The following is a 26,413-nucleotide window of genomic DNA, read 5'->3' as shown; positions in this document are numbered from 1 at the left end:
GAAGACACCAGCTCTCTTCCACCACCCTCTACCTCTCTTCCCGGCCTCTGCACTTGCTGTTTCTCCACCAGGAACGCCCCTTCTGTACCCCATGTCACTCCCAACAGGCTCCCTCTCCCCATCTCATTCCTACTCACTCTTCGGATCTTTGCTGCAACACCCCCTCCTCCAGGAAGCCTTCCCGGATGCACCCAGGCTGGGTCAGGTGCCTCCTCTGAGCTCCCTATGGCCCGGTGCCCTCATGGCACCTGAACCACACTAAGTCACCATCTCCCGGTCACCGCTCTGTGTCCACCTCGCGCCACAAGGTGCCACCTTTGTTCTCCAGTGTCCCCCCCGGCACGGTTGGTGCTCCACACGTCTCTTAAATGCATCCTCAAGGCCACCAGCCCCAGTGCCCTTGAGCAGTCTCTTAGCGGTGCACCCGGCCTGCCGAGCGCAGACTACCACCGGCCTGGATGACGTTCGGGTAATTCGGCGCGGCGTCCGAGACCCGACCTGGGGACGCCCACACTGCCCCCCGCACACTTGCACGAGGGCCCTGCACTGGTGACTTTGTGAACTTCTGCAATGTGCGGCGGAGAGAGCCCCGACCGGAAGCACGAGTCCTCTGTCCTCGTGAGGGACGTGCAGACTTCCATTTACTCATTTGCAAGAAGAAGAAAGGGGGCACCGGTTGCCTGTGCCCCTCATTTGAGAGGTGACTGGAGGGCTGTCCCGTAGGCGGCCGCCCCTGTTTCCCGCCACCCACCGACACGTCGAAGGAAGCGGCCTTCTCTCTGCCAGGAGTTGAGATGGCGCCTGAGGCGTCAGACGGGGCGCATGCGCCTTGGAGGCAGAGGCCGGGCGCGGAGGGCGGAACGCGACTCCTCCTCCCCCTCCTGTCCCGCCCCGTTTCCGGCGGAAGCGGCCTCAACAAGAGAAACTTTATTGTTCCCGCTGGGGCGGCGAGGATGTCGGTGAATTACGCGGCGGGACTGTCGCCGTACGCGGACAAGGGCAAGTGTGGCCTCCCCGAGGTGAGCTCGGCCCCGCGTCCCGAAGGCCGCCCCCGGCGCCGCGGGCTGGGCGGGGCCGGACAGCAGCGGGGCATTGTGGGAATATCGGGAGGCACTGAGGCTAGACAATGGGAGGGACTTCCCAGGGAGGAGGGGGCGGGAAGTGACGCCCCCTGCGCTCCCGGGGACCGGGACGCCCCCAGCCCCGGATCGGCCGGGCTGGACCGAGCGAGGCCTTCGCGTTGCGGGGAGTCCTGAAGTTCTGATGGGGGAAGCGAGGGGACGCAGTTGCAGGCGGAAGGCTCGGCAGGGGCGAAGGCGAGGAGGTGGAAATAAATACACTTGGGGCACAAATTAGGCCAGAGCCGGGACCGCAGGGGCCGCACGTGCCAGACTGGGGAGCTGACACTTTATCCTGAGGGTGATGGACAAGGGTTTTAGGTTGGATGCACGTAGATATGTGTCAGAAGGACCCCTTCTGCCGCTGCAGGACTTGGGGTGAGTCACTTCCCTTCTGGGTCCCCTCGCCCCTCTGTAAACTGGGGGGAAGATTGCCCCCCTCCCCTAAAGGCTGGTCTGTGCGTTCTGAGGGAGGCATTTAATATGAACCCTCAGAATCCCTCCGAAGCCCCTCTCTTCTCTTCCTGCCTGTCCCTTGTTTGGTCGCTTGATTCCACAAACATTTATTGAGCCCCTACTGGGCATCAGGCACTTTCTCAGCCCTGGGACCACAGTAGGGAACAAGGCATACAGAACCCCCTCATGCTAGCAGGGAGACAGACACGGAGCAAGTAAATATAAGAAGTCCGATGATGGTAAGTAAGCTTCAGGGAGAAAAATAAAGCAGGGAGTGGTGAGGAGAGCTGGGCCTGCACTGAATCCGGGACCCAGGAGGCATCACTGGGATCACTTTTGGTTTTTCAATTTTTTTTTATTGTGGCGAAATACACAACATAAAATGTACCACCTTAACCATTTTCAGTGCATAGCTCAGTGGCATGAAGCACACTCACGCTGTCATGCAACCACCCTCATCATCCGTTTCCAGAACTTTCCATCTCCCCACACGGAGACTCTGTCCCCATGAAGCACGGACTCCTCACCCCCTGCCCCAGCCCTGGCTCCCACCCTCTCCTCTCCGTCTCTGTGGACGGGACTCCTCTGGGGACCTGAAGCTTACCATCATCGGACTTCTTATATTTACTTGCTCCTTGTCTGTCTCCCTGCTAGCATGAGGGGGTTCTGTATGCCTTGTTCCCTACTGTGGTCCCAGGGCTGAGAAAGTGCCTGATGCCCAGTAGGTGCCCGATAAATGTTTGTGGAATCAAACCTCCCGGGAGTGAGTTCCTGCGGGATGTGTCCTTCTATGTCCGGCTACTCTCACTGACCACAGTGTCCTCGGGGTCCCTCCACGTCGTGGCAGGTGTCAGGGTCCCTTCCTTTCTGTGGCTAAACAATATTCCAGTGTGTGCATGGACCGCAGTGTGTTTATCCTTCATCCATCTACAGACCCTTGGACTGATTCCACGTTTTAGCGATTGTAAATGATACTGCTGTGAACTTGGGTGTGCAAATGAGATGACTTTTGAGCCAAGACCTAAAGGAGGTGAGGGAGGAGCCATGTGGGAGCACTCCAGGCAGAGGGTACAGCCCATGCAAAGGTCCTGAGGCAGGACCAGGCCTGGTGTGTTGGAGGACTAGTGAGGAGGCATGTGTGACTGGAGCAGAGTGGGCGAGGGGAAGAGAGGGAGGAGGGTAGGGTAGGTCATGCAGGGCCTTGAGGGCCGCTGGGAGGGCTTAGGCTTTTACCCTGAGGAATGCGGGAGCCCCGGAGGGCTGTGGGCAGAGGAGGGACATGAGGACAAGCTGCCTTTTCCAATCAGTTCTCCCCTCTGGGCAAGGCAGGGGCATCCCAGTCTGTGGCTAGTGACCTCTCCCTTCTGCTCTGTCGCTGACAGATCTTCGACCCCCCTGAGGAGTTGGAGCGGAAGGTGTGGGAGCTGGCGCAGCTGGTCTGGCAGTCCTCCAACGTGGTGTTCCACACAGGTGCTGGGATCAGCACCGCCTCGGGCATCCCTGACTTCAGGTCTGTGGGCATGCAGGGGAAGTTGAGGCAGGGCCTGCCACACCGCCAGCAGCTTCCCTGTTAGCTCACAGAGGCTTGGGCATCAGAACCCACCCTGCTGCCTTCCCCTTGGGGGTGTCGGGCACTGGAAAGACCCCGCCCTTGCAGACACGTCCCTTTAAGTCATGCGCAACATTCCACTTACACCCCATTGGCCAGAGCATGGTCACCTGACCATACCTAGCTGCAAGGGATCCTGGGGAATGTAGTCTCTTGCCTGGGCTCACCATGCATGCCTGAATACTGGGGTTCTATTACCTTAGACGATGGGAAGATTGATATCAGGGGCAATTAGCTCCATGCTCACTTGCAAATATTTTTCTCTTTTTTTTTTTTTTAAAGATTTTATTTATTTATTCATGAGAGACAGAGAGAGAGAGAGACAGAGGCAGAGGGAGAAGCAGGCTCCCCGCGGAGCAGGGAGCCCAATGCAGGACTCGATCCCAGGACCCTGGGATCACGACCTGAGCCGAAGGCAGACGCTTAACCGACTGAGCCACCCAGGCGTCCCTCTTTTTTTTTTTTTTTTTTAAAGATTTTATTTATTCATTTGAGACACAGAGATACAGAGAGAGAGAGAGAGAGCATGAGCAGGGAGAGAGGCAGAGGGAGAAGCAGGCTCCCTGCTGAGCCAGGAGCCCGATGTGGGGCTTGATCCCAGGACCCTGGGATCATGACCTGAGCCGAAGGCAGACGCTTAACCATCTGAGCCACCCAGGCGCCCCTGCAAATATTTTTCTATCAGACCTGGTGTCAGGCAAGTGGCTTGAACCATCCAGACCTCAGCCTCTCACCTATTAACAAGGGTGTGCGACCAGACAATGTCTAGACTCCTCTCTCCTTGGCGCATCCTGTGTTAGACAAGAGTCTTCTTGGTGAAGCATCCACGTCTCAACTGGCAACCCCCTAGCGGCCCCTGTAGGCACTGAGTTTGCAACCCTGCCCCATAAGGCAGGCCTGTCGCATTCATACTCCCTCCCTAGGCCTCATGGGCCCGTAGCCCCAGACCTGCAGCAGGAGAGCAGATTCCTGCTTCTTCTTCTTCTTCTTTTTTTTTTTTTTAAGATTTTATTTATTTGACAGAGAGAGACACAGCGAAAGAGGGAACACAAGCAGGGGGAGTGGGAGAGGGAGAAGCAGGCTTCCCACTGAGCAGGGAGCCCGATGCGGGGCTCGATCCCAGGACCATGACCCGAGCCGGAGGCAGATGCCCAACAACTGTGCCACCCAGGCGCCCCAGATTCCTGGTTCTGGAAGGAATGTTAGGCTTCTAAGGCGTGACTCCCTCCTACCCCTCCTTCACAACCTGCCATGGCTCCCCACTGCCACACAGGAGAGTTCCAGGTACTTCGGGCTGGAAATCAAAGCTCTTCCTGCTCTGGCCTCGGGACATCTCTCCCACCTCAGCCCCTGCTGCTCCTACTGGAGCCCCCAGACCTCTTGCATTTCCCCAACTCATAGGCTGTTGTCAGTCCCCTAGGCCTCTGCTTACCCCTTCTGCCTGAGTCGCTCTGCCCTTTCCTCGCACAGTTGAAGAGACAACTCAGCCTCCTCCAGGAAGCCTTCCCGCACTCCCCATGCATAGCCCCCACCACCTCCACTGGGCTCCTCCAGTTCCACAGGCCGCAGGGTCTGTGGCCACTTGTGTCCCCCCTCCACAAGATGGAGGACTCCTCGAGGGCAGGGCCCGGGTCCAGTAGGACCCCAGCATCACCCAGCGCAGGGCCAGGCTCAGTGCAGCAGCAGGAAATGTTGATTGAAATGAATAATTTTTTGCCCTCATGCACCACATGCTCCCTCCTCTCCCCTTACCCTCCCTCTTTTTCTCTCCCCTCTCTTTGTCTTGCTCACTCTGTCTCTTTCTATCTCTTGTCTCCCTGATTCTCTGTCTCTGTCTCTGTCTCTAATGCTCGGTCTCTTATTCTGTATCCCTGTCTCCTTGAACTCTAAACTCTCTGTGTCTCTCCCCACCTGCCGCCTTCAGGGGCCCCCATGGCGTCTGGACGATGGAGGAGCGGGGCCTGGCCCCCAAATTCGACACCACCTTTGAGAGCGCGCGGCCCACGCAGACGCACATGGCCCTGGTGCAGCTGGAGCGCGTGGGCCTCCTCCGCTTCCTGGTCAGCCAGAACGTGGACGGGCTGCACGTGCGCTCCGGTTTCCCCAGGTAACCCCCCGGCTTCCGGCCCCGCTCGGCCCGGGCCAGGCCACACCTCTCTCTGGGCCTCAGTTTCCTCATCTGTAAAATGAGCATGGACGCCAGCCCCTCCCCCGTGAGGCCGCCGTGGCGATCTAGTGAGGCGGCGGGGGGAAGCGCTTGGCGCCCAGTAGGGCTCTGTGAACCAGAGCTGTCCTGCACGGTCACTACCTCCCGAGTTCCATTTTGGAGGACGAAGCACTGATCCCCCAGCACCCACTGTGTGCAGACAGGAGCAAAATGGATCACACCCAACAACCATTTACAACCACTTACCCAGTGCCCACTGGCGCCGCACGCTGTTCTAGACACAGGATGCTGGGCACACAAGACGGAAGCGCTGCCCTCCCAGGACTTACGCTCCCGTGGCGAGGAAACAGAAGACGAGATAAATTAGCGAATTGCATTCTAGGTCAGGCGGTGATCACTGCCAGGAAAGAGAAGGGGAAGGTAGGGTGGGCTGGAGCCTGTAACAGGCCAGGGGGGCTGTGACACAGGAGTGGGGACGTGAGGGAGGTGACCAAGGGAACCAGGGCAAGAGCCCAGGCCTGATCATTGCTCCCCCAACTACCCCAAAAGTTAGGCACTGCTGTCCCATTTCACGGACAGGGCCTGAGGCACAGAGAGGTTAAGCGACCTGCCCAAGGTGACACAGCTGGGAAGCAGTAGCGCCGGGAGTTGATCCCATGTTCCTCTGCTTCCAAAGCCCATGCCCCCTGGGCCTCCCATCGCCTCAGGTTCTTCCTTTGCAAACTGGGGATCAGAACTCCTGTCCTTCAGACTTGGTGACATTCGGAGGTTCCGACATGATTGTGGATGGATTTTGTGAGCGGAATGGGCTGTCTGTGAACAGAGGTGGGGTCAGCCCTGAGGGTTAATGACTCCTCGGGCTCAGGGAGGTTGGGCCATCTGGGTGAGGTTGTACACTGTGTGGGTGGTGGAGTCAGCAGTCAGAGGCACCAGGAGGAGAGAGTCCATTGATCCTATGGTTGAAGGCTTAGGGAAGGCTTCCTGGAGGAGGAGGGCTCGGTACTTGGCCTGCAGCTTCAGGAACCAGAACCCTGTGCCACGGCTACGTGTCTCTCTTCTCCTTCCACAGGGACAAGTTGGCGGAGCTCCATGGAAACATGTTTGTAGAAGAGTGTGTCAAGTGTAAGACGTGAGTGCCACGGGGGTGGGGGGAGTTAGGGTTAGAACGGGCCGGCCCCATTCTCTGTCACCTCCCGGGTCGGGCTCTGTGTAAGAGCCCTATGAGTCTCCTCTGGCGTGGCCAGAGACCCAGGCTGGGGTGGGGGCTGGGGGCTTGTGTTCCTCCTGGGGAGGCGCGTTCCCCTTCTGCGCTGCCCTAACAATGACCACAAGCTGAACAGCTCGAAACAGAAATGTGTCATCGTGGCCTGGAAGCCGGAAGTCCGAGATCGGTTGTCGGCAGGGCAGGGCTCCTGCTGAACCCTGCAGGGGGCGCTTCTTCCTGCCCCTTTGCTTCTTCTGGAGGTTTCTCACAGTCCTTGGTGCTCCTCGGCTTGTCTTCCCCTCACGCCACCCTCCGCCTGGTTCATAAGGACACCAGTCCTATGAGATGAGCGCCAGCCTCCCCTGTGTGATCTCATCTTAACTCGTTACATCTGCAACGATCCTATTTCCAAATGCGGTCACGCTTTAAAGTATTGGGGGCCGGGACTCCAACATATCTTTGAGGGGACACAATTCAGCCCATAACGGAGTGTGACAGAGGTGTGTCGGCCCGCTCTGGGAAGGCTGAGCCAGAGCCCTTCCCGAAGCTGGGGTGCTCTGCTTGTGTCTCCTTGAGCTGGCTGAGCAGCCACCCAGGTGGGGCCCCCAAGTAAAAAAAAAAAAAAGTGTCCCCAAATTTATTTTGAAAAATTTCAAATCTACAGAAAACTCATATAAGAATCGTTTGATGAACCCGAACTTAGCCTAGAGCAGAGCTCAGCAAGCTTTTTCTGTAAAGGGCCAGATGGTAGAACGTTTTCAGCTTTGTGGCCCAGGCAGTCTCCGTCAGGATGACGGGCTCTGCTGTCGTGGTGTGAAAGTCGCCGTAGACAACTCAGGAAGGAATGGGCATGGCCGTGTGCCAATAAAACTTTATTCACAAAGACAGGAGGCTGAGGGCCAGATTTGATCCTCGGGGCCACAGTTTGCTGATCTCAGCATGGATTTGACAATCTTTCGTCCCTATTTTGTTAGTCCTCGCTGTGCTGTTGAGGCGTAAGTGTCCACCGCCCCAGGCCCACGGGACACGTGTCTCCCGTGGCCACAGCACATTCGTAGTAAAGGCCGGGATGTGGATGACTGTGTAGATCATCCAGGCCCTCACCTGGCTTCCCAGTGCTCCCATGCCTTCTAGTTTTGTCCCAGTCCACGATCCAACCTGGGGTCACGCTTTGCATGTCGTTGTCAGGTCTCTCTAGTCTCCTCGGTTTGGAATACTTCCCAGCCTTTCTGTTTCCATGCCCCTGGCATTGGGGTGCAACCAGGCCGGCTGTGTTGTGGAAGCCCCCCACTTCCCTGGGAGAACAGCTCCCCCAAAAGAGCAAGAGCCGCCCAGATCAGGCTGCAGGGGAGCAGGGGGTGGGCTGACCCAGCCCCATGGGGCCCCCTTCCTCCCCCAACACAGGCAGTACGTCCGGGACACCGTCGTGGGCAGCATGGGCCTCAAGGCCACGGGCCGGCTCTGCACCGTGGCCAAGGCGAGGGGGCTTCGGGCCTGCAGGTGAGTGACCTCTCGCTGTGCCTGGACACCGGGGGCAGGGTGCATGTCTCCATGCTGATCCCCTCACCCCTCCCCTGCAGGGGGGAGCTGAGAGATACCATCCTGGACTGGGAGGACGCCCTGCCTGACCGGGACCTCACTCTCGCCGACGAGGCCAGCAGGTCTGACCCTCAGATGAGCCCAGATTGGGCAGGTGGGGACACAGGCAGAAGCACAGCCAGCTCCGGCCCTGGGCCATCAGGAGAGGCTTCCTGAAAGAGATGGCTGCCCTGCTCTGGGCCTCACTGTCCTCTTCCTGACGCCCTGCTCTGGGCCTCACTGTCCTCTTCCTGACGCCCTGCTCTGGGCCTCACTGTCCTCTTACTAACAGCAGCTACTCATGCTGCACCATGCACATGTTACAGGCAGGGAAACTGAGGCTTCAGCAGGTGGACTCCTGTCCAATGCTACCCATCTGGGAAGTGGATGAGCCGGGATAGAACCCAAGTCCCAAGCATTGAAGGTCCTGCCCACGTCAAGAACCCTGCTTCTGCCAGCGGGGTGGGGAGGTGGCTCAGGCAGAAGGGAAGCGGCAGGGGCAGGACTCAGGGCAGCTCAGAAGCTGGCCCAGGCTGTGGGCGGCCCTTGAGAGCAGAGGGTGTGGAGTGAGCTGACTTCCCAGGGCTGGGCGTGTTGCGGGAGCACAAGGTGGGTGGTGAGGCCATAGGGCTTGAGCCAGGAGGGGTTGGAGGCCTCCCAGTCTTGTGGGGCAGGAGGAGGGCTGCAGAGACCCTTGTGCAGGGCTAGAAGGGGCTCCATCTGACTCTGCCTTCCCGTCCCAGGAACGCAGACCTGTCCATCACACTGGGCACCTCACTGCAAATCCGGCCCAGTGGGAACCTGCCCCTCGCCACCAAGCGCCGAGGAGGCCGACTGGTCATTGTCAACCTTCAGCCCACAAAGCATGTACGTTCTGAGCCCACCCTGACATGCTCCCTGCCCCAGCCTCCCTCCCCTCCCGACCTCTGCCTCAGCCTGACCTGTCTTTGCCCCCGCAGGACCGCCACGCCGACCTCCGTATCCATGGCTACGTGGACGAGGTCATGACCAGGCTCATGAAGCACCTGGGCCTGGAGATCCCCGCCTGGGACGGCCCCCGCGTGCTGGAGAGGGCGCTTCCCCCCATGCCCCGCCCACCCGCCCCCAAGCTGGAGCCCAAGGAGGAGGCCCCCACCCAGCTCAACGGCCCAGCACCCGCCAGCCCCAAGCCGGAGCCCTCAGCAGAGCCCTGCACCCAGCACAATGGCTCCGGGCCCGCCAGCCCCAAGAGGGAGTATCTGGACAGTCCTGCGCTGCACAGGCCCCCCAAAAGGGTGAAGGCCGAGGTGGCCCCCAGCTGACCCGGGGGCCCGGGGAGGGTGGGGCTTTTTATAGAAACCATGGATTCATCTTTTCTTACTGGTTTCACTTTGTTACTTGTACCTGCCCATGGGGGTGGGGGGGCGACCTCAGGGTGCTGATTGCCGGGCTCCAGACCCCAGGGCAGGCTCACCCTCCACTGCCTCTCTCTCTAGCTCTAGGGGCATCCAGTGTGGGCCTGGGGAGGAGCATTTACACCCTGGACATGGACCTTGGATCTGACCCCAGGCACCTGCTCCTCCTGGGCCCCAGCCCCTGACTCAGGATGTTCGGGGGATGTGTGGCCAGGCCCTCCCTAGTTCCCAGTGTAAACAAGGTTAACTCTCTCTGGCCCTGGGCCCTCACACTCCCCTTCCCGTGCCCCACCCCCAAAATCGCCTTCACAGTCCCTCCGGGAGGTGGGGGGGGGGCAGAGTCACCATTCAGGAGCCAGACTTCATGGTGGCACAGACAATGGGGGTTTACACTGCCTCTGGGGCTAGAGGGAGAAAGGGGTGTGTCCACCTGGCTGCCTCCAGACTTCCAAAGAAGTCTTCAATGCAATAAAAGCAGAAATTCTTGCATCTGAGTCTGTGTTTGGCATTCATAACCGTGTGCCAGGTCCTAGTCCTGACAGGACTGCATGGTCCCCCTGCCCCTGTGGACCCTGCTGGGCCTCTCTGCAAACCAGGCCTGGGGGCGAAGGAGGAGGGGCAGTACCACACCTGGCATTCCTGGAGTCCCCAGTGTGTTGATGATGTGCCTGTGTGCGTGGTTTCTAACTATTTGCCCTCCACTGCTAGGCTGTGAGCCCCGTGAGGCTAGTGAGGCTAGGGGCCGTGCGCTTTGGTCTGGTTCCAAGCCCCTGGCCCCTGCTCAGAGCCGGTGGAGTCACCACACATTAGGAGAGCACAGGCACAGCTGGGTTCCAGCCAGGTCCCTTCACTTCCCATGCCTCAGTCTCCCCATCCGGAAAACAAGCAGGGCGGGCTGTGCAGCCCCCAGGAAGGCAGGTCCCCAGGCCTTCCGTGGACACCCTGAAGGGCTCCCTGGGGCCCCCAGACACCTCGTGGTCCAGGCCCAGGCGTTCCCTGCGAGCTGCTTGCGGCTGCTCTCCAAGGTGCTGAAGGCACCCCTGGGGCCTGGCAGGCCGCCTTCCCAGCCTGGGGGTCTGGCCGCACCTCCCTCCCCATCCCAGGCTGGCCCAGCCCCTCCTTCCAGGAGTTGAGGAGCCCGAGACTCTGCTTCAGCTCCCACCCTAATGCCACTTTGTGCCAGCCGTGTTCTGTCAAAATACTTTATTAAGAAAAAAAAAATACTTTATTAAGGATCTCTGTGATCTTAGAAAAGAGGGGTGGCTGTGGGCCAGGGTTCCCACAGACTCAGCCGGTTTCTCTTCCCTCTGTGCAGGAGGCAGGGAGGAGTCTGGGGGCAGGGGAGCTGTTGAGGCATGGGGTGTGTGTGTGTGTGTGTCTGTCTGTCTCTCTGTCTGTCTGGGTCTGTGGATCACTCTGTATGTGTCTGCCTGTTCCTTTGCCTGGATCTGTGTATTTCTCAGGCTTCGTGGCCCTGTGGTTGCCCTGTGAGCGTGTTCTGTGTGTATCTGGGTCCATGGGTTTGTGCGTCTCCATCCTGGCTCTTATGCCAGGTCTCATCTCTCACCCCCATGCCCATTGTCGCTGTCCACAGAAGGGCCCCTAAGCCCAGGGGCCTGGGGGCACATTGGGATGGTGCTCACAGCTCTTCCCCTGCTGCCTCCAATCCCACCCACCCAGAGCTGAGCGCTGGCTCGGTCCCAGTCCAGCCCAGCAGGGTGGCCCCGTTCAGCTTCTCCGTTGAGTTGTCCGGGACGAGCGTCGAGTTGTCCGGGACCAGTGTGGAGTTGTCTGGGATCAGAGTCGAGTTGTCCAGCCCCTTCGTCAAGTTGTCCAGAGCCGACATGCCCCGAGATTCCCAGTCCACCGTGGGGCTGCCTGGAGACCCTTCCTGGGATGTGCCATCCTTGGACCGTGGTCCTGGGCCCTCGGAGCCTGGTGTGGCGTCGGGGGCCACGCGGGATGCAGCGTCGTTGTGCAAAGTTCTGGAGAAAACTGAACAAGGGTTTGGAGGATCATGAGGGATGGGGTGGGGGACTGGTGTCCCTCCTTTCCCTAGCCCCAGCCTCAAGGAGTAGTGAGCAGGCAAGGGGATCCCCTCCATGTCCCCCAGAGGCCCAGTATAGAGACTTGGGGAAACAAGGGGATTGTGCCCATGATGCAGCCCGGGGGGGTTTTGAGGACAGAGCATCCCTAGCCCACCTACCTCGAACAGGTGCGTAGTCTCCGGCGTTCTCGGCTTTGTTGGTGACGAAAGGGCTAATGGAGGGCAGGACGATGAGGGCAAAGGAGAGCAGCAGGACCTGGCAGAGATGGGGGAGGTCACCCCATCCCTCCCCCCACCCTGTGAGCAAAGAAACCGAGGCCCAGAAGATGGGATCGTGCTTGAATTGGGGCTCAGGCTGTGCTCAGCTCCCCACACAGACCCCCTTTGCCAAGGCTGAGGACCCCCTTTATCCTGGGGACCAGGACTTACCGCTATGCAAGTGCCCGTCTGGGCCGACTTGCTGGTGGACTGGACCACAATGGCCTGGAGTTTCTTCAGCTGCTCCAAGAGGGATCTTAGTGGGAATGGGAGGGTCTTGGCTCAGCCCCATGGGGCTGTGATCTGACTCCCATCCATTCCTGGGATCTCCCAGACTGGCTGATGTTGAAACCCCATTCATCCCTCATGGCCCCAGTGGTCTTTAGAGTCCCAGACTCTCTCTCTTTGCTTCAGTAAATCTCCCTGAACATCCCACCCCCTTGCACCCACTCACTTCTCTGCCACCCCATCTCCCTGATCCAGGCCACCATCATCTATCACCAAAATGCCAGCCCCAGCCTCTACTCTGGCCCCCCTAAGGCCCCTCCTGCCACCCTAGGGTTAATGCTCCAAGCAGTAGCCAGATGGCACTTTTCAAATATAAGTGGGCTTCTCTCCATCCTCCCAGGGCTCCCACCCCCCTGGGGTGAAAGCCCAAGTCCTCCCCATGGCCTCCAAGGCTCTGCACGACCTGCCCCATCCCCTCCCTGCCCTCCCCTCCTCCCTCTCTCCCCCTCACCCACTCTGCTCCAGCCACTCTGCTCACGTGCTGTTTCTGCTACATGCCAGACCTGGTCCCGCCCCAGGACTTTTGCACATGCTGGTTCCCTCTGTACCAAGGACACTATTCCCCCAGGTCTTCTTGTAGCTGGTTCTTTCTCATCCATCAGGTCCTATCTCAAAAGTCACCCTATCTGACCTCCCTGCCCAGAATAGCCCCCACTTGCTCTCCAGTGCCTTTATCCTGCTTCGCTTTTACCCTCAGTGACAATCACTATTTGAAAACAATCATATATTTTCATTTGTCTTGAGTATGTCTCCCACTAGACCATGAGTTCTCTAAGTCGGGAGACTGTCTGTTTGTTTACTGTTGTGGTTCCAGTGCCCAGAACAATGCCTGGCACAGACGAGGTGCTAAATATATGTTGAGTAGATGCACCTCTTAGATGGAACACACGCAGTCCTCCAGGATGCTGTGTTTCTAGCCTCTGGCTATTCATGTGTCATTCCCTCCACCGGAAATACCTGTCCCCAAGTCCAAGTGCCCTCCTTTATGCAGCCTGCCCCCTTTCTAGGTGGAGCCCTTACCCCCTGCTCTGCTTTGCCATCACAGAGGCTGTCCCCCACATTGTCCACCTCTCCTGCAAGGGACTCTGGGGGCCAGCTACCCCTGTCCTCTGCCACAGCTAGACCAAGACTCACAGGTTCTGCTTCTCGAGATGCAAGACCTTCCTCTGAAGCTCCTGGTTCTGGGCAGTGCAAGCTGACATCCTGCAGGGACAATGTCACAGTGACATTCAGAATATGCCTGCCACCAACTGGCCCAGCTGACCTCTCCCTGTCAGGCCCCACTTGACAGGCAGGGAACCTGAGGTTAGAGATGGGACGTCACTCATCCAAATTCACCGGGCAAGTTTGTGGACAGGGCCATGATTTGAACCCAGGTCTGCCTGGCTCCTAGATCCCACATCTGCATTGATGTGGGGGCTTCACTCTAGTCTGTGCCCCCAGGACTGGGAATGGAATGCCCAACTTGGGCAGTGATGCTTCCAGAAGACCAAGGAGTAGGATGACTGGGAGTCTAAGGAGAACCAAGTTACAATCCTCACCCTCCCCGTGAGCTCAAGCCACGCTACTCTCTGAGCTCAGTCCCCTCACCTGTAAAATGGGGCAACAATTACCTAGTTCACAGAGTGTTTGGGAGAATGACGTGAAATAAGGTTGATTAGGGGCTTTGTAGATTGCATCTGAGGAACATGACAATGGCGATCCATCCATCTAGGGATCCCAGATCCAGGCTGGGGCCCCACCTTTCCCATCTGCATCCCTCTGTGATTGTGGTCTTAGCCCAGACCACTCAGATGTGGAATTGAAATACACAAATCCCAGCATGTGAATATGTTGGTCTTCACATTGCATCCAGGGAAAGGAATAAGCCCCCCCCCCCCCACACACACACTGAAAGGCCCTTCTTTTAAATAACTCATGGGATAGAAAAGAACCCATGATGTAGATTAAGGAAGACCCAAGAACCCAATGAATGTCACTGGTGCAAATCACAATGCGTGAGGGGCAGCTAACGCAGGGCCGGGAGGGACAGACCTTTACCAGCCTTTATACAGCTCAACAAGCGAATGCACACGTGTTGAAAGTTAGCAAAAGGACAACAGAACAAACTCCCTCCAAAATAAAGCATCAAGGAAGAACATACTAAAGCTAAGAGCAATAAGACTGATGAATCACTGAACTCTACCTCCGAAACTAATAATACACTATGTTAATTAATTGAATTTAAATAAATTAAAAATAATAATAAAGATAAGAGCAGAAATGGAAGAACTAGAATACAAAAATACAGGTGGGTGGGAGGAAAAGCCAGAAAGCCATTCTCTGGCAAGAATAAGTAAATAAATAAGTCTCTGACAAGATGAATCAAGAAGATGAAGGAGAAAAAGAAGGCACAAATGAACAGCATGAATTTATTAAAATGGGTATGACTGCCAACAACATAGAGCTTAGCAAAATAATAAGAACAACTCTGAACCATTTTGTGGTGATACATTTGTAACGGACAACTTCCCAGAAATGTATGACATCCCAAAACTGACTTGGGAAGACAGAACACCCAAATAAACCCATAACACTCCATCAAGTCAGTCCCAGGTTAGGAAGTGAGCGTGCTCACTTGTTACGTTTCTGTTAAAGAAGAAAGAGGAGCCTGTCCCCTTACATGAGGTAAGAGAGAGGTGATTGGATGAAACTGGGGTCACAGTTTTTCAGTTGAGGAATTTCTGCCAGGAATGATGTCCCCTCTGTCCTTCCCAACACACACACTCAAGGAAGCCTTGATAGCTGAGGACCAGGGATGCTCAGACTGGGGGAGTAAGCACCCCATCTTCAGGCAGAGAGCCAGAACAAGATGGGTCATACATTCTCCTTTCTTGGTGCCACATATTCCAGGGGATAAAGGGACCTCGAGACTGAGCCCTCTGCCATCTCTAGGCATCTTTCCATCCTTGCAGTTCACATGAAAAATGACCTCTCCCCCAGAGTTGAAAAAAAAAAACCTCTCATTTTGTCAGGCCCCCCCAAACTGTGACCCTAGTCACATTGCACCCCTCTCCCTGGGCCTCTGTTCCCCTCCCCCACCCCAAGTTTGGCATCCCAGGCCCCCAGCCTTACCGAGTTTCCAGGCCATCAATATATTCCTTCTTCTTTTTCCGGCTTTCTTGGGCCGACTGTTTGTTCCGGATTTTCCGCCGGATTTTTTTCAGCACTCGCTCCTCGTACTGCACAGTGAGTGACAGGGGGAGGAGAGTCCACTCCATTGTCTGGACCCATGCTCTCTTCCCATGGGAGCCCCCCCCCCCAGACCCAGGGACCTGGGGGAAGACTCCAAGTGACTTCCTCTAAATTCTTGCAGTCTCTGGGGCGGGGCGGGGGGGGGGGGGGGCCTGGGTCCTGATGATCTTCCCAGACCCCATCCCAGCTAGGAACTGGCTACCAGACTTTGCGCATTGGTGCGATGGCGCCACCTTCTGGCCACGCCTGGGAACAGCGCCTTTCCCGGAGCCGGCTGGTACCGAGACGAAGGAATGTCTTTCCAGTGGGAATGGCAAACCCAGGTCTTGAGTTGAATGAAATAGGCTTGGGGGTCGGGGGGCAGCTGCGGCGAGCTGGTTGCATATGGCGGTGTGGGAGTATGGGGGCCACAGTCACGGAATTCTTGCGTGAAAACTCCCGGCCAGAGAAATGTTAGCACCCAATTCAAACATTCACAAAATGCAGCACAGCCCAGTCGAAGCCTGTCTGCAGGGGTACCTGGCCTGCGGGTCACCCCTTTTGTGAGCTCTGGCCTGCAAGGGGCTATGATAAAGCGTGAAAGGCACGAGGAAGGCTCCCAACGCCCGAACCACCGCCGCCTGGAAGCCCACCCTTGGTTCCCGGATGTCAAGCCCTGCCCACCGAGTTGGCCTTTAGGATGCATTTCCTGGCTCCAGCGACAGACGCGTCATGACATTCTAGCGCAGGAGGCCCCCAAGGTGAGATTCCTGGGCAGGTAGCTGCAGGAAAGGGGGCGGGGCCCGGAGCCCCGGCTCACCTTGGTGAGGGGCAGCTGGGTGGGCAGAGTGAGGCCTTCTTTGGCCAGAAGCTTCTTCTCATCCTCTGTCAGCACCAGCTCCTGGCAGTGGTCAGCCCCGGGGCGCAGCAGGTGGGGGGCTGCCACGTGATGCTGTTGCTGTGGGAAAAATCAGGACATGGCGCTGGGGGCAGGGAAACCGACCCCCTCCAGGAAATGGAAGAGGCACCAGATTTGAGAAACTATCGATTCGTCTGCTGTCAGGTCCGCATGGGCGCTGGGGCTCAGGAGAGTCAGCACCAGCCCTCTGAGCCGGGAACTGATCCTACGGAACCTCACGCGGGGACAAAAGGGCTGGACACAGTGGGGATATCCAACAAATAGGGGATAGATTTAAAAAGGCATCACCTGGGTATGCGGGGTGGGGAGTATTACACAGTGGTGAAAAAGGACGGGGCTCCCCTGTATCATGATATAAAGCAATCACCACGATAAACTCTCAAGTTAAAAAATAAAGGGCCAAAAACATGTTAAGGGTGGGACACTACTTAGTATGTCAAACTTAAAAAATGAAGAAGGAATCCCTTTGGGAGGAGTCCTTGGCACCTGTGTGGGAAGGGAGGTATCTGGCAACATAGGGTGAGGGAGAAGATCCCCCCCCATGCCTGTGTGTGCCTTTGGAACTCGGGCTGTATGGATGCATTTGCTTGTTTTAAAAAAAAAGTGTTTAATTAAATTTAAATTATGAAAGATAAACATTAGAAATGTCACCCGAGTGTCAAAGTCTTAAAAATGTCACCCTGTGGAATGACAGACCCCAGAATAAAGGTGCAGATTGGGACAGTCTGTCAATCCTGTGGATCAATCCCCACTACGCAGAATTCTAAGCCATTAATCAGCCCAACTGGTTCCTCATCTGTGAAATGGGGGCACTAATTGGGTCGTCAGGTCTGGTTTATGGGTACTCAAAGCCCTTGGAAATACAGATGGCCCTGGGTCAATGGGCAGTGACCCAATAGGCCAGCCCAGGGATCGAGCCAGCAGCCACTGTGTGACTTATGGCAAATTGCTGACCCTCTCTGTGCCCATTTCCTCAAGGGTAAAATTAATGTAACAAGAGCCCCAATCTTTTGCATTACTGTGAGTTAAAAGATGACACATTGAAAGCATTTAGAAGAATGCTTGGTTTTAGCGTTTTTTTTTTTTTTTAATTATTATTACTACTGGAAAGTGCCCTACCCTGTGTGTGACTCAGCCTTCCGATCTCTGAAATGGAGGTACTGGGGCCCCATGAAGCCCTCCGACCCCAATGCTCTGAGGGGTGGGGTCGGGACTGCTCACCAGGTCGGCGGCCCCGCTGCCGGAGAGAAGAAGATCTTTCACCGTGAGGTTGCAGGATGGAGGCTGGTCCATCAACTCAACCTGCTCCTCGGAACACAGGCCCGGGCTCCACATTTCTGACGAGGGCAGATGGGGACAAAGACAGGGAAAAGTCAGGTGGGGACCCCTGAGCTCCCAGCTTCTACCTGCCGCCTCCAGAAAGGCTCCCAGGATTGACCACAATGTGCTAGGGATTTGGGGCACAGCTTGGGGCCCCAAGGCCTGGGTTGAAGGCGACAGCCCCAGCTGGTGCCTCCATCTTCTTGCTGAGGGAAATTGGGAACCCGATTCATCAGGACACTGCTGAGGGACCCACTGCCAAGCCAGCAGGAGCGGCAGTTATAGCCCAGGATCATAGACTAGATCTCCAGCCAGAGCGGCCTTATCTCCCGCTGGGGGCAGGGACCAGGTCTAATTCACCTCAGGTTCCCTCCCACCTGGCACCTATAGGCAGGCTGCTCTCCAGAACACAGACTTCAGGGTTACATAGCTCTTGGTTCCTATCCTGACTGGGCAGAGCTGTGTGACCTTGGTTAAGTGATTAAACCTCTCTGAGTCTCACTTTTGTCAACTCTCCAATGAATCTAATAAGAGCTCCCACGTCGTTGCAAGGCTCAAGGGGAAAAGGACGCCCTGCTGGGGGGTGTCTTGTGCATAAGGCTAGTTTCCCCCAGATCCAGGAGGAGTATCCCGAGGCCTAGGGTCCCATGACCTCACACACTTTCATCGAGCATCTCTATGATCCAGGCATGGGAGGTTCAAAGATGAGGCTGGCAGCGTGGTATCTGGGGCGGGAGCCAGCCTGCCAGGGTTACAGCCCAGTTCAGTGGCTCTGACTCATTCCTAAACCTCACGGGGACTCCATTTCACCATCTGGGGAATGGGCCCATGACAGCACCTATTTCAAAGGGCCGGTGTGTGGGCACAGTGCCTGGAACGAGGAGAGGGTGGTGAACGAAGATGCAGAACCCACCCAGGTCTATGGCCACAGAGGTCTCCAGCACTTGGGCCACTGGTCCCGGGGGACTGGCAAGGCAGGGGAGTCCCGGATGGTAGGACTCCATGGTATGGCAGCCGGTGGGGGTGGCGGCCACCCCACTGCGTGGAGGGGTGTCCGGGAGGTCAGAGGGCAGGTCTTCAGAGATGCCACTGTCACTGGCAGCAGGGGACCAGATCGGGGAGCTGGGCACCGAGTCTCCAGAAGCCAGGATGGAGTTTAGGAACTCATCAGAGTCTGGGCCTGGCAGGACCTGCTGGGACAGAGAGGGAGGATCGCTGTGTGACTCTGAGCAAGCCACTGATCCTCTCTGGGCCTCACTTGTCCTCTCTGCAAGACAGAAGGGGCTAATTCCCCTTCCTCCCAGGGTTCTTGGAGCCTGAACACAATCGTGCAGCGTGGGTACACCCCCCAAGGCACAAGCCCCGAGTTTGAGCTTGAACCCAACCCCAAAGTGCTGTGTGACCCTGGACAAGTTACTGCTCCTCTCTGGGCCTCGGTTTCCTCACCTCTAAGAAGAAGCTAATGTCACCTACCCCTTAGGGTAGCTGAGAGGTTCGACACAATGCTGTGCTTTGCTAAAATTGAGCTCTGTGAGCCCATGGAGTGGGGCTCTGGCTCTGTGGCCTGGTCTGGCCTCACCTGGTCCTCGATGTGGTCCCAGTCCTCACCCAGCTCCACATGTCTCAGGATGCCGTCCTGCTGATCAAACAGGAGATCCAGGAGCTCCAGGCTGCCAATGGGGTCCATGGGACCGGTGGAGGAAGCCATCTGGGGCAAGGAGGGGACAGGCATGAGGATCACACAGCCCCCTCTCCTCCCACCGCCCATCTGCACGCCACCCCAAGGTCCATGAGGCTCAAACTCAACCACCGCTCAGCCGCCAGGCCGGCCCACCCTGCCCCTGGAGCTTCCATCTCCAGATGGGCTGTGGAGCTGACACAGGCCCTCCCAGGGCATGTGAGCCAATTCCTTTAAAAGTGCTAGACAGGTGCATGCATGGGGGTGAGCAGCCTTGTCAACTCGTATGAGACTGATGAAACCAGCCCCCTCTTACCCTCCCATCCTGCCCAAGTGCCCCCCTCCTGGAGGAAAGACAAGAGCAGCCCCAGGATGGAGGCACGAGTTTGGCCATTCCGTGTTCTCTCTGGGCCTCAGTGTTCCCATCTGTACAATGGGGTGTGTGTGTGAGGCTCCTTCCAACTCTGGGAGCTTGGGGAGGGTTTCCTGGCCTCGACCCTCCCTCCCTCCCCCATGGACCCGGACAGGGCTCACCTTTCCAGCTGCTAAATCCCCATTCATGAGGCCAGCCAGCTCTGCCTCCCACCGCTTTCCGAGTCTGCTCTGAGCTGGAGCCTCACCCCACCACCAGGACTCCCAGGCTCTGCTCCGCTCCTCGCTCCAGCTCTGTAACCACCCCCAAAAGATGCTGAAATAGTATAGGGAGCTCCCAGCCCATCCCTGGGTGCTGATTGGGGGACAGGCAAGATGGACAGGGTTAAGGGCCAGTGACACCAGGGCAGGCTGGGGGAAGGGAGGGAAGACCGTTATCTTGATGTTTTGTGCTTTTCTAGCCGCAGTGGGCAAAGGCCAAAGTCTGGGGTGCCTCAGCTCTGCCATGACCTCTCCCCCACTTTCAGGGACTGTTTCTCCTCTGAGTCCCAGGTTGTGGGTCTCCAGGAGAGCCCAGGGCCCCTGGCTGGGTCCTGTCCACTCCCAGGACAGAACAAAACCAAGAGGAACAGCCCAGGCCTTTGGTGGAGCCATTCCCTCTGCCAGAAGCTCCCTTCCCTCAGGACCTGGCAACCTCCTACCCACCCTCCAAGCCCTCCCCAGCCAAACCTAAGCGGCAATCAGTTCCTTCTAGAATCTTCTATTGTTCATTTATTCCTTGAATACTGATTGAGCCAAACTTGGTCCCAACCCCAGGGCCTTTGCACTTGCTGTTCTGCCTGCCGGGAAATGCCCTCCCTCCCACCTCTGACTCTGTCACTGTCTTTGTATATTCAGCCCAGATGGCTAAGAGGCTATGGGTGACCACCCTCTTCCCCGGAGCCCAGCCCCATAGCTCTTTGTGATATCACTGTTTTCAGGAACCCCTCACTGTTTGACATTGTCTTTTGTCTTTACCTGTTTTTGTGTCTTCCTCATTTCTCTCCTTCCCACCCCCAGGGCCTTACAGGCTAGAATGGAGTTTCCCTTGTTCTCTGCTGGGTCCCCAGTATCTAGGAAGGGCCTGCACATAGCAGAGGTGCTCAATCAGCCCTTACTCATCGAGCCCACCACTGTTGTAGGGATAAAGCACTGAACAAGCTAGACCATAAATACATAAATAAATCAGGAAAGTGATAAAAGAGTAAATGCTACCAAGAAACTGCATATAACCACAGGGAAAGGCAACCAAAGGCTGGAAAAGCCTCCTTGAAGAAGGTGACCTTTTTTTTTTTTTTTTAAGTAAGCTTTATACCCAATGTGGGGCTTGAGCTCACAACCACAAGATTAAGAGCTATATGCTCTACCCACTGAGCCAGCCAGGTACCCCTTAAGAATGTGACATTTAAGTACAGTCCTGGGGGAAGCGGGTTTCAGGCTGAAGAAACAGCACATGCAAATGTCCTGTGATCAGGACTTGGTCTGGTGTGTTGGAGGAACAGCGAGGAGGCCCCTGTGGCTGGAGCAGAGAGAGGGGGTGGAGAGAGGGAGAAGGAAGGGCAGGCAGGGGACGGGGCAAGTCGTTCAGGGTGTTGGCGGCGGGGCGGGGGGGCAGGCAAGGAGTTTGGTTTATACTAAATACAGCAGGAAGCTGTTGGGAGCTTAGTGAGTGGAGGAGAACCGAACCCAGCCTTCCGTGTGTCGGGCACGATGTTGGGCTCCAGGCTGCACATGGAGTGGAAACTGCACATGTACAGAAAACACCCTCCTTGCGCTCAAGAAATTCCCATCCCGGTGTGTTTTTCTCAATGGACCGTCACCATTCACGTAACAGACATTTAGTGAAAGCCCACGACGTGCCAAGTCTGGTGCGGTACTTGCATCTGATGGGGACACACAAGATAGCGGCTGCGCCCCAGGGTACCCTGGACAACGTCTGGGAGCTGTCTGTGACTGTTGGACTGGGGGGGCTCCCGGCAGGGAGGGGGTGGGGCCGGGGATGCTGCTCAGGCCCCCAGCGCCCGGGGGCGCCCCTTCCCCAGAGAGTGATCCAGCCGAGGGGAGTCACTGTCCTCTCTCACCCTCAGCCTCCCCCCAATCTTCCTTGCTTCCTCTGTAACCACCCTGTGTTAGATTTTTAAGGGCTTTGTTTGGCTTGGCTTGGCTTCCGTGATCCCAGCCGTAATATTTATTCAGCCTTTGCTGTAGAGGCTCTTTTCCAGGGCAGGCAAGGCAGGTGTGGGAAGTAGGTGAGGTTTGACTTCTGGTTTCTCCCTGCCTCTGCCTCCCCCCTCATTGCTGACCCCCAGGAGCCCTGGTGCCCTTCAGATAGAGCTCTCCCTCCTCCTCGTACCCAAACCTGCCAGAGGGAAGAGTCTGCATTCGCTCGCTCACCCCTTCCTGTAGATTTAGACCCCCTAGTGCCCTTCCCCAAGATCTTTGTATTTAAAATTTTTTATATATAATCATGGACTTTAGAAGGCATTTATATGCCCCAATGAAGAGATATCTGAACAAGTCTGATAAGGATAAGCAGTGAGGGACAGGAGGACTTTTTGATGCCCTTGACAGCATATTATCTCGTTTATGGAACAGGAATGCATATGTCTAGGCAACACTTTGGAATGGACCGTCTCCATTCCAAAGTAACACTTCCACAGTAGCTTCCACCAACATGTGTAAGTGTGAAACACAGCACGAGAGATGCTCCAGCCAAGCAAGATTAAGGAACGCCGCATTAAGAAGCAGCTCTGCGGGGGCACCTGGGTGGCTCAGTCGGTTAAGCGTCTGCCTTCAGCTCAGGTCATGATCCCAGGGTCCTGGGATCGAGCCCTGTGTCTGGCTCCCTGCTCCACAGGAAGCCTGCTTCTCCCTCCCCCACTCCCCCTGCTTGTGTTCCCTCTCTTGCTGTGTGTCTCTCTGTCAAATAAATAAATAAAATCTTTAAAAAAAAAAAAAAAGAAGAAGAAGAAGAAGCTCTGCGGCATGGACCAGAGCCCTTACGATGCGCTGCTGTGTTTTTAGAGTGGACAGAGTTTGTAGCATTTCCCAAACATAATTGTGTCGGCGTGGGTTTTGTTTTTCATTTTTACTTGGTTGGTTCTGAACCATTACCGACAGGTGAAAATGTTAACGATACCCACTAGAACAACTAAAGTAAAACAAATGAAACAGATGGATATCAGATACTGGTGGAAAATAAGGAGCCACCAGAACTCTTCCGTTGTTGGTGGGAATCAAAATGTTCTACCCTGTTTGGGAAATTGGGTAGTCTCTTATAAAGTTGCATTATAAAAATGCATCGTATGCATTTACCATATGATGGTACCACACTGTATGATTCCATTTATATGAAATCCGGAGAATAGACAAAGTAATCTTTGGGGATAGAGGCTGGTTGCCTAGGGTAGAGTGGGGAGCTGAGTGGACAGAGGCGTGAAGAGACTTTTTAGGGTGGGGAAAATATTCTAGATCTTATTTTTATTTTTTATTTTTTTAAAGATGTTTTATTTATTTATCTGAGAGAGTGAGTGAGAGAGAGAGAGTGGGGAGGAGCAGGGGCAGAGGGAGAAGCAGACTCCCCTGCTGAGCAGGGGGCCCAATGCAGGGCTCGATCCCAGGACCCTGGGATCATGACCTGAGCCGAAGGCATACACTTAACCCACTGAACCACCCAGGCACCCCTAGAACTTATTTTTAGTGGTGGTTACATGAGTGTATAGAATTGTCAAAACTCGTCAAATTGAACACACCTAAGACCTGTGCGTTATTACCGTAAACTAATTCTACTTCAGTAAAAAGTATACAAAATATAAAATGAACAATGACAGGAAACACTTAGCAAAACATTAGAAACAACAAAATAGGCATCAGTAGAAGATTGGTTAATAGAGTCTGGTGTATTCCCATAATGGAATGTTATATGGCTTTGAAAATGAATGACAATTGTTTGTATATACCATATGGGGTAATATATATATATATTTTTTTAAGTAGGCTCTACACCCAGCAGGGAGCCCCACATGGGGCTTGAACTCACTACCCTGAGATCAAGACCTGAGCTGAAGTTAAGAGTCAGACACTTAACCATCTGAGCCACCCAGGCGCCCCAGACATGGGGCAATATTGAGTGTATATGATTCCATCAGTGTTTCTCACCGTTTTGTGTTTTGCGCTCTTCCCCCCACTGAAATTGTAACACCATACATAGATTATATATCTGCTCATGTGCTCTATGTGTATCTGTGCTTTCTGCATAAGAAGAGGAAGATCTATTTCACCCCGTAAGCTCTAGTTTTCACCCCCTTCAAGACAATATCTTCCCCATTAAAAGTGCACCAGGAAAGTGAAAAAGGACAGTGCAGAACACAGGATACCACATGTGAGTGAAAAAAGGGGAAATGAATGTACGTTTATAAACTACGTCTGGAGTGAGACACGATGGGGATGGGGGTAGCTTTCAGGTCTGGGGGCTCCCACAGGAGGACGCTTTCTACTGCATCATCATCTGCTCTCTTGGAATTTGAAGCCATGTGCCTGTTGCACATCTTCCAAAGAAATACAATTTCATTTAAACAAAAAAAAGAAAAAGAAAGAAAGAAAGAAAGAAAGAGAAAGAAAGAAAGAAAGAAAGAAAGAAAGAAAGAAAGAAAGAAAGAAAGAAAGAGAAAGAAAGAAAGAAAGAAAGAAAGAAAGAAAGAAAGAAAGAAAGAAAGAAAGAAAGAAAGAAAGAAAGAAAGAAAGAAAGAAAGAAAGAAAGAAGGAAAGAGAAAACATTACAAATGAAGCAAGGAACATGAGTTCTTCACAGTTTTTCAAGTTTCCTAATATAAGCTCACCTTGGGTTCGAGTTAGCATTTAAGAGTTGCCTTTCCTATAACAGTAAATCACTTCACCTGTGTCCCCAAAGCCCAGCATTCCCACCAGGACTAGATGCCTCCCTTGTAGCATTCCTTAAATAAGGAGATGCCTCCCTTTCACCATGATTGCTTTATTCTGGTGTGAACACAAAAGTATCAATGATTGCCAGCTGAGCCCTGCCAGGAAGCAGTTCCCCTAGACCGATGTCTTTCTCACTGATCCCTCTTCCTTTCCATCCCTAAAGTTACCTCAGGTGGTTTCCAGCAGTACAGAGGGAAAATGCACTCAAAGCTCTTTGAGCTAATTCTAACTAAAGTGTGAATGACTGATATCAGGCTCATTTATTCCTTTTTTTGGGAACAGCTACATTTTCTAATGGGGTTCAGAGGAACTCCTTTAGCTCAAGTCCAGATTAACTCTTAGGTTTTTGCCCAGGGTAAAAGATGTTAGTTAGGTATAACTAGTTCTAATTAAAGGTGAATAACTGATAGCAAGCACATATATTCCGTTTCATGGGAGCATCTACATTTTCTTGTGGAACTGGAAGGCATTATAACTCAAAGATTAATTATTAGCTTTTCTCCCAGGGCAAAAATCACCCCTCTCAGATGTTACTTAGATATAACTAGATCTAGTTAAAATGTGATGACAGATGTTAGGTGAATATATTATTTTTCTTGGGAACATTTACATTCTCAAGGAGCCTGAAGGAATTGTACTTCAGATCTATATTAGCTCTTAACTTTTTGCTTAGGTCAAATCCTTCTTCTCTGTGTGTGTTTCAGATGTACTCAAGTGGTAAGACGTCCAAAAGCCACTGGCTTCTTTGTGAAACACCATGAAATTATGATATTCAATCTCACATACAAATTTTATGTCTAGAAAACCCCAGCATCTAATTTTAGGGCATGGAGGAACTGCTTCCTGGATCTTTACTGACTGGAGATTACATACTGTACCAGATTCTAGCTCAGACACGTGGCAGTTAGAAGTCAGAAAAGACTGGGAAAAACTCGGATGAGAGAGTTCTTGAAATTGAGAAAATGCTACCCACTTCCTCTACAGCCTGAGGACAGGTCCATGGGAGGCAGTATGACTCAGTAGTGAAGAACTCAGGGTTTAGAACCAGATGGACCAGTGTGTGAACTCTACCTTCACTCCTCACAAATGTTGTGTGAGACCCTGGGGAAGTCCCTTCACTCTGCATCTCCTCTTTCCACATCTGTAGAAAGGGTATGCTGGGCATGTTGGGGATGCCAGGCTGCAAGGAATGTAGGTTTGGGGCTGCTGGCCATCATTACCCCACAATTGGAGAATGAAGCCCGCCCAGAACACAGCAGAGCAGACAGAGAGCAATCGATCCCTGACAACATGGTCTGATGTCCTGGATCCAGCCATACCTGAAATTCAATCCTTGGCTTCAGATGCATGGCAGCAATGTGAGTCAGTGGATTCCCTTTTCAGCTTAAAATTTTCAGTTGATTTTCTGACCTTTCCAGGATGGAGGGTGGGGACGGGAAGCTAACTATTCACTTTCCCTAATTAATTCTGTCCACAGAGTTCTTTCCCACTCAAACTGCACACTTGAATATGGATCATGGCAATTAGCATTAACATACTCTCCTTAGGTGTCTGTTGATCGGTCTCATCTGTCTGCCTTGTCTTTTCACAACTAGAAGGAGCCCCTTGAAGGCAGGTCTTTTCATCTCCCTTGACACTACTCAGGCCATGAGGAGTACTCAGGAGTGGCCAGTTCTGATTCTGCCAAAAGGGTTCCTTCCTACCCACGTATCTTTGGTTTCTTTCTCCCTATTTTTTGACTGTCAAGGTCCCATTATTGAATCACTGAAATTATTTAAATTATTTAATCTCGTGGCATGCTATTAGCATGAG

At 54.5% G+C, this 26,413-nt stretch overlaps 2 protein-coding genes across 7 annotated transcripts; one reads left to right on the top strand and one right to left on the bottom strand.

Annotated features, from left to right (window-relative positions):
* Nucleotides 1–928: 928 nt before the first annotated feature.
* On the top strand, nt 929–10,231 carry SIRT6 (sirtuin 6). 3 transcript variants are annotated; one of them, XM_032394947.1, is made up of 8 exons: nt 929–1,019; nt 2,957–3,084; nt 5,108–5,290; nt 6,420–6,479; nt 7,959–8,054; nt 8,135–8,215; nt 8,876–8,999; nt 9,092–10,231. In XM_032394947.1, the coding sequence occupies exons 1-8, from the start codon at nt 954–956 to the stop codon at nt 9,431–9,433; spliced, it is 1,080 nt and encodes a 359-aa protein (XP_032250838.1). In that variant the 5' UTR covers nt 929–953; the 3' UTR covers nt 9,434–10,231. The 3 variants fall into 3 exon arrangements, with proteins under 3 accessions (XP_032250838.1, XP_032250840.1, XP_032250839.1); XM_032394948.1 differs by lacking the exon at nt 929–1,019 and adding an exon at nt 1,126–1,496; XM_032394949.1 differs by lacking the exon at nt 2,957–3,084 and having other exon boundaries at nt 935–1,019.
* Nucleotides 10,232–10,676: 445 nt separating this feature from the next.
* On the bottom strand, nt 10,677–19,903 carry CREB3L3 (cAMP responsive element binding protein 3 like 3). Of its 4 annotated transcripts, XM_032394886.1 has the most exons (11): nt 19,784–19,903; nt 19,151–19,279; nt 18,485–18,761; nt 17,473–17,588; nt 16,153–16,290; nt 15,234–15,340; nt 13,254–13,322; nt 12,003–12,087; nt 11,733–11,829; nt 11,304–11,521; nt 11,166–11,261 (listed from the first exon to the last, which is right to left on the bottom strand). In XM_032394886.1, exons 1-11 carry the CDS (start codon nt 19,808–19,810, stop codon nt 11,166–11,168), a joined length of 1,359 nt encoding a protein of 452 aa, XP_032250777.1. In that variant the 5' UTR covers nt 19,811–19,903. The 4 variants fall into 4 exon arrangements, with proteins under 4 accessions (XP_032250775.1, XP_032250776.1, XP_032250777.1 ...); XM_032394884.1 differs by having other exon boundaries at nt 10,677–11,521; XM_032394885.1 differs by having other exon boundaries at nt 10,677–11,521; nt 18,485–18,764; nt 19,784–19,810.
* Nucleotides 19,904–26,413: the final 6,510 nt, after the last annotated feature.

The sequence above is a fragment of the Phoca vitulina genome, unplaced genomic scaffold, assembly GCF_004348235.1.
Source record: "Phoca vitulina isolate PV1807 unplaced genomic scaffold, GSC_HSeal_1.0 scaffold81, whole genome shotgun sequence".
Taxonomy (NCBI): Eukaryota; Metazoa; Chordata; class Mammalia; order Carnivora; family Phocidae; genus Phoca; species Phoca vitulina.
This window is presented reverse-complemented; position numbering and strand designations above follow the sequence as displayed.

What these genes read in the sequence shown, in the direction of transcription:
- SIRT6 (XM_032394947.1), top strand. Translation starts at nt 954, where the DNA reads ATGTCGGTGAATTACGCGGCGGGACTGTCGCCGTACGCGGACAAGGGC. An exon ending in GCAAGTGTGGCCTCCCCGAG is followed by an intron (nt 1,020 to 2,956) that starts GTGAGCTCGGCC and finishes TGTCGCTGACAG; the next exon opens with ATCTTCGACCCCCCTGAGGA. An exon ending in GAGTGTGTCAAGTGTAAGAC is followed by an intron (nt 6,480 to 7,958) that starts GTGAGTGCCACG and finishes CCCCCAACACAG; the next exon opens with GCAGTACGTCCGGGACACCG.
- CREB3L3 (XM_032394885.1), bottom strand. Translation starts at nt 19,810, where the DNA reads ATGAATGGGGATTTAGCAGCTGGAAAG. An exon ending in GGGATTTAGCAGCTGGAAAG is followed by an intron (nt 19,280 to 19,783) that starts GTGAGCCCTGTC and finishes TCCTTGCCCCAG; the next exon opens with ATGGCTTCCTCCACCGGTCC. An exon ending in AGACGGGCACTTGCATAGCG is followed by an intron (nt 11,830 to 12,002) that starts GTAAGTCCTGGT and finishes CATCTCTGCCAG; the next exon opens with GTCCTGCTGCTCTCCTTTGC.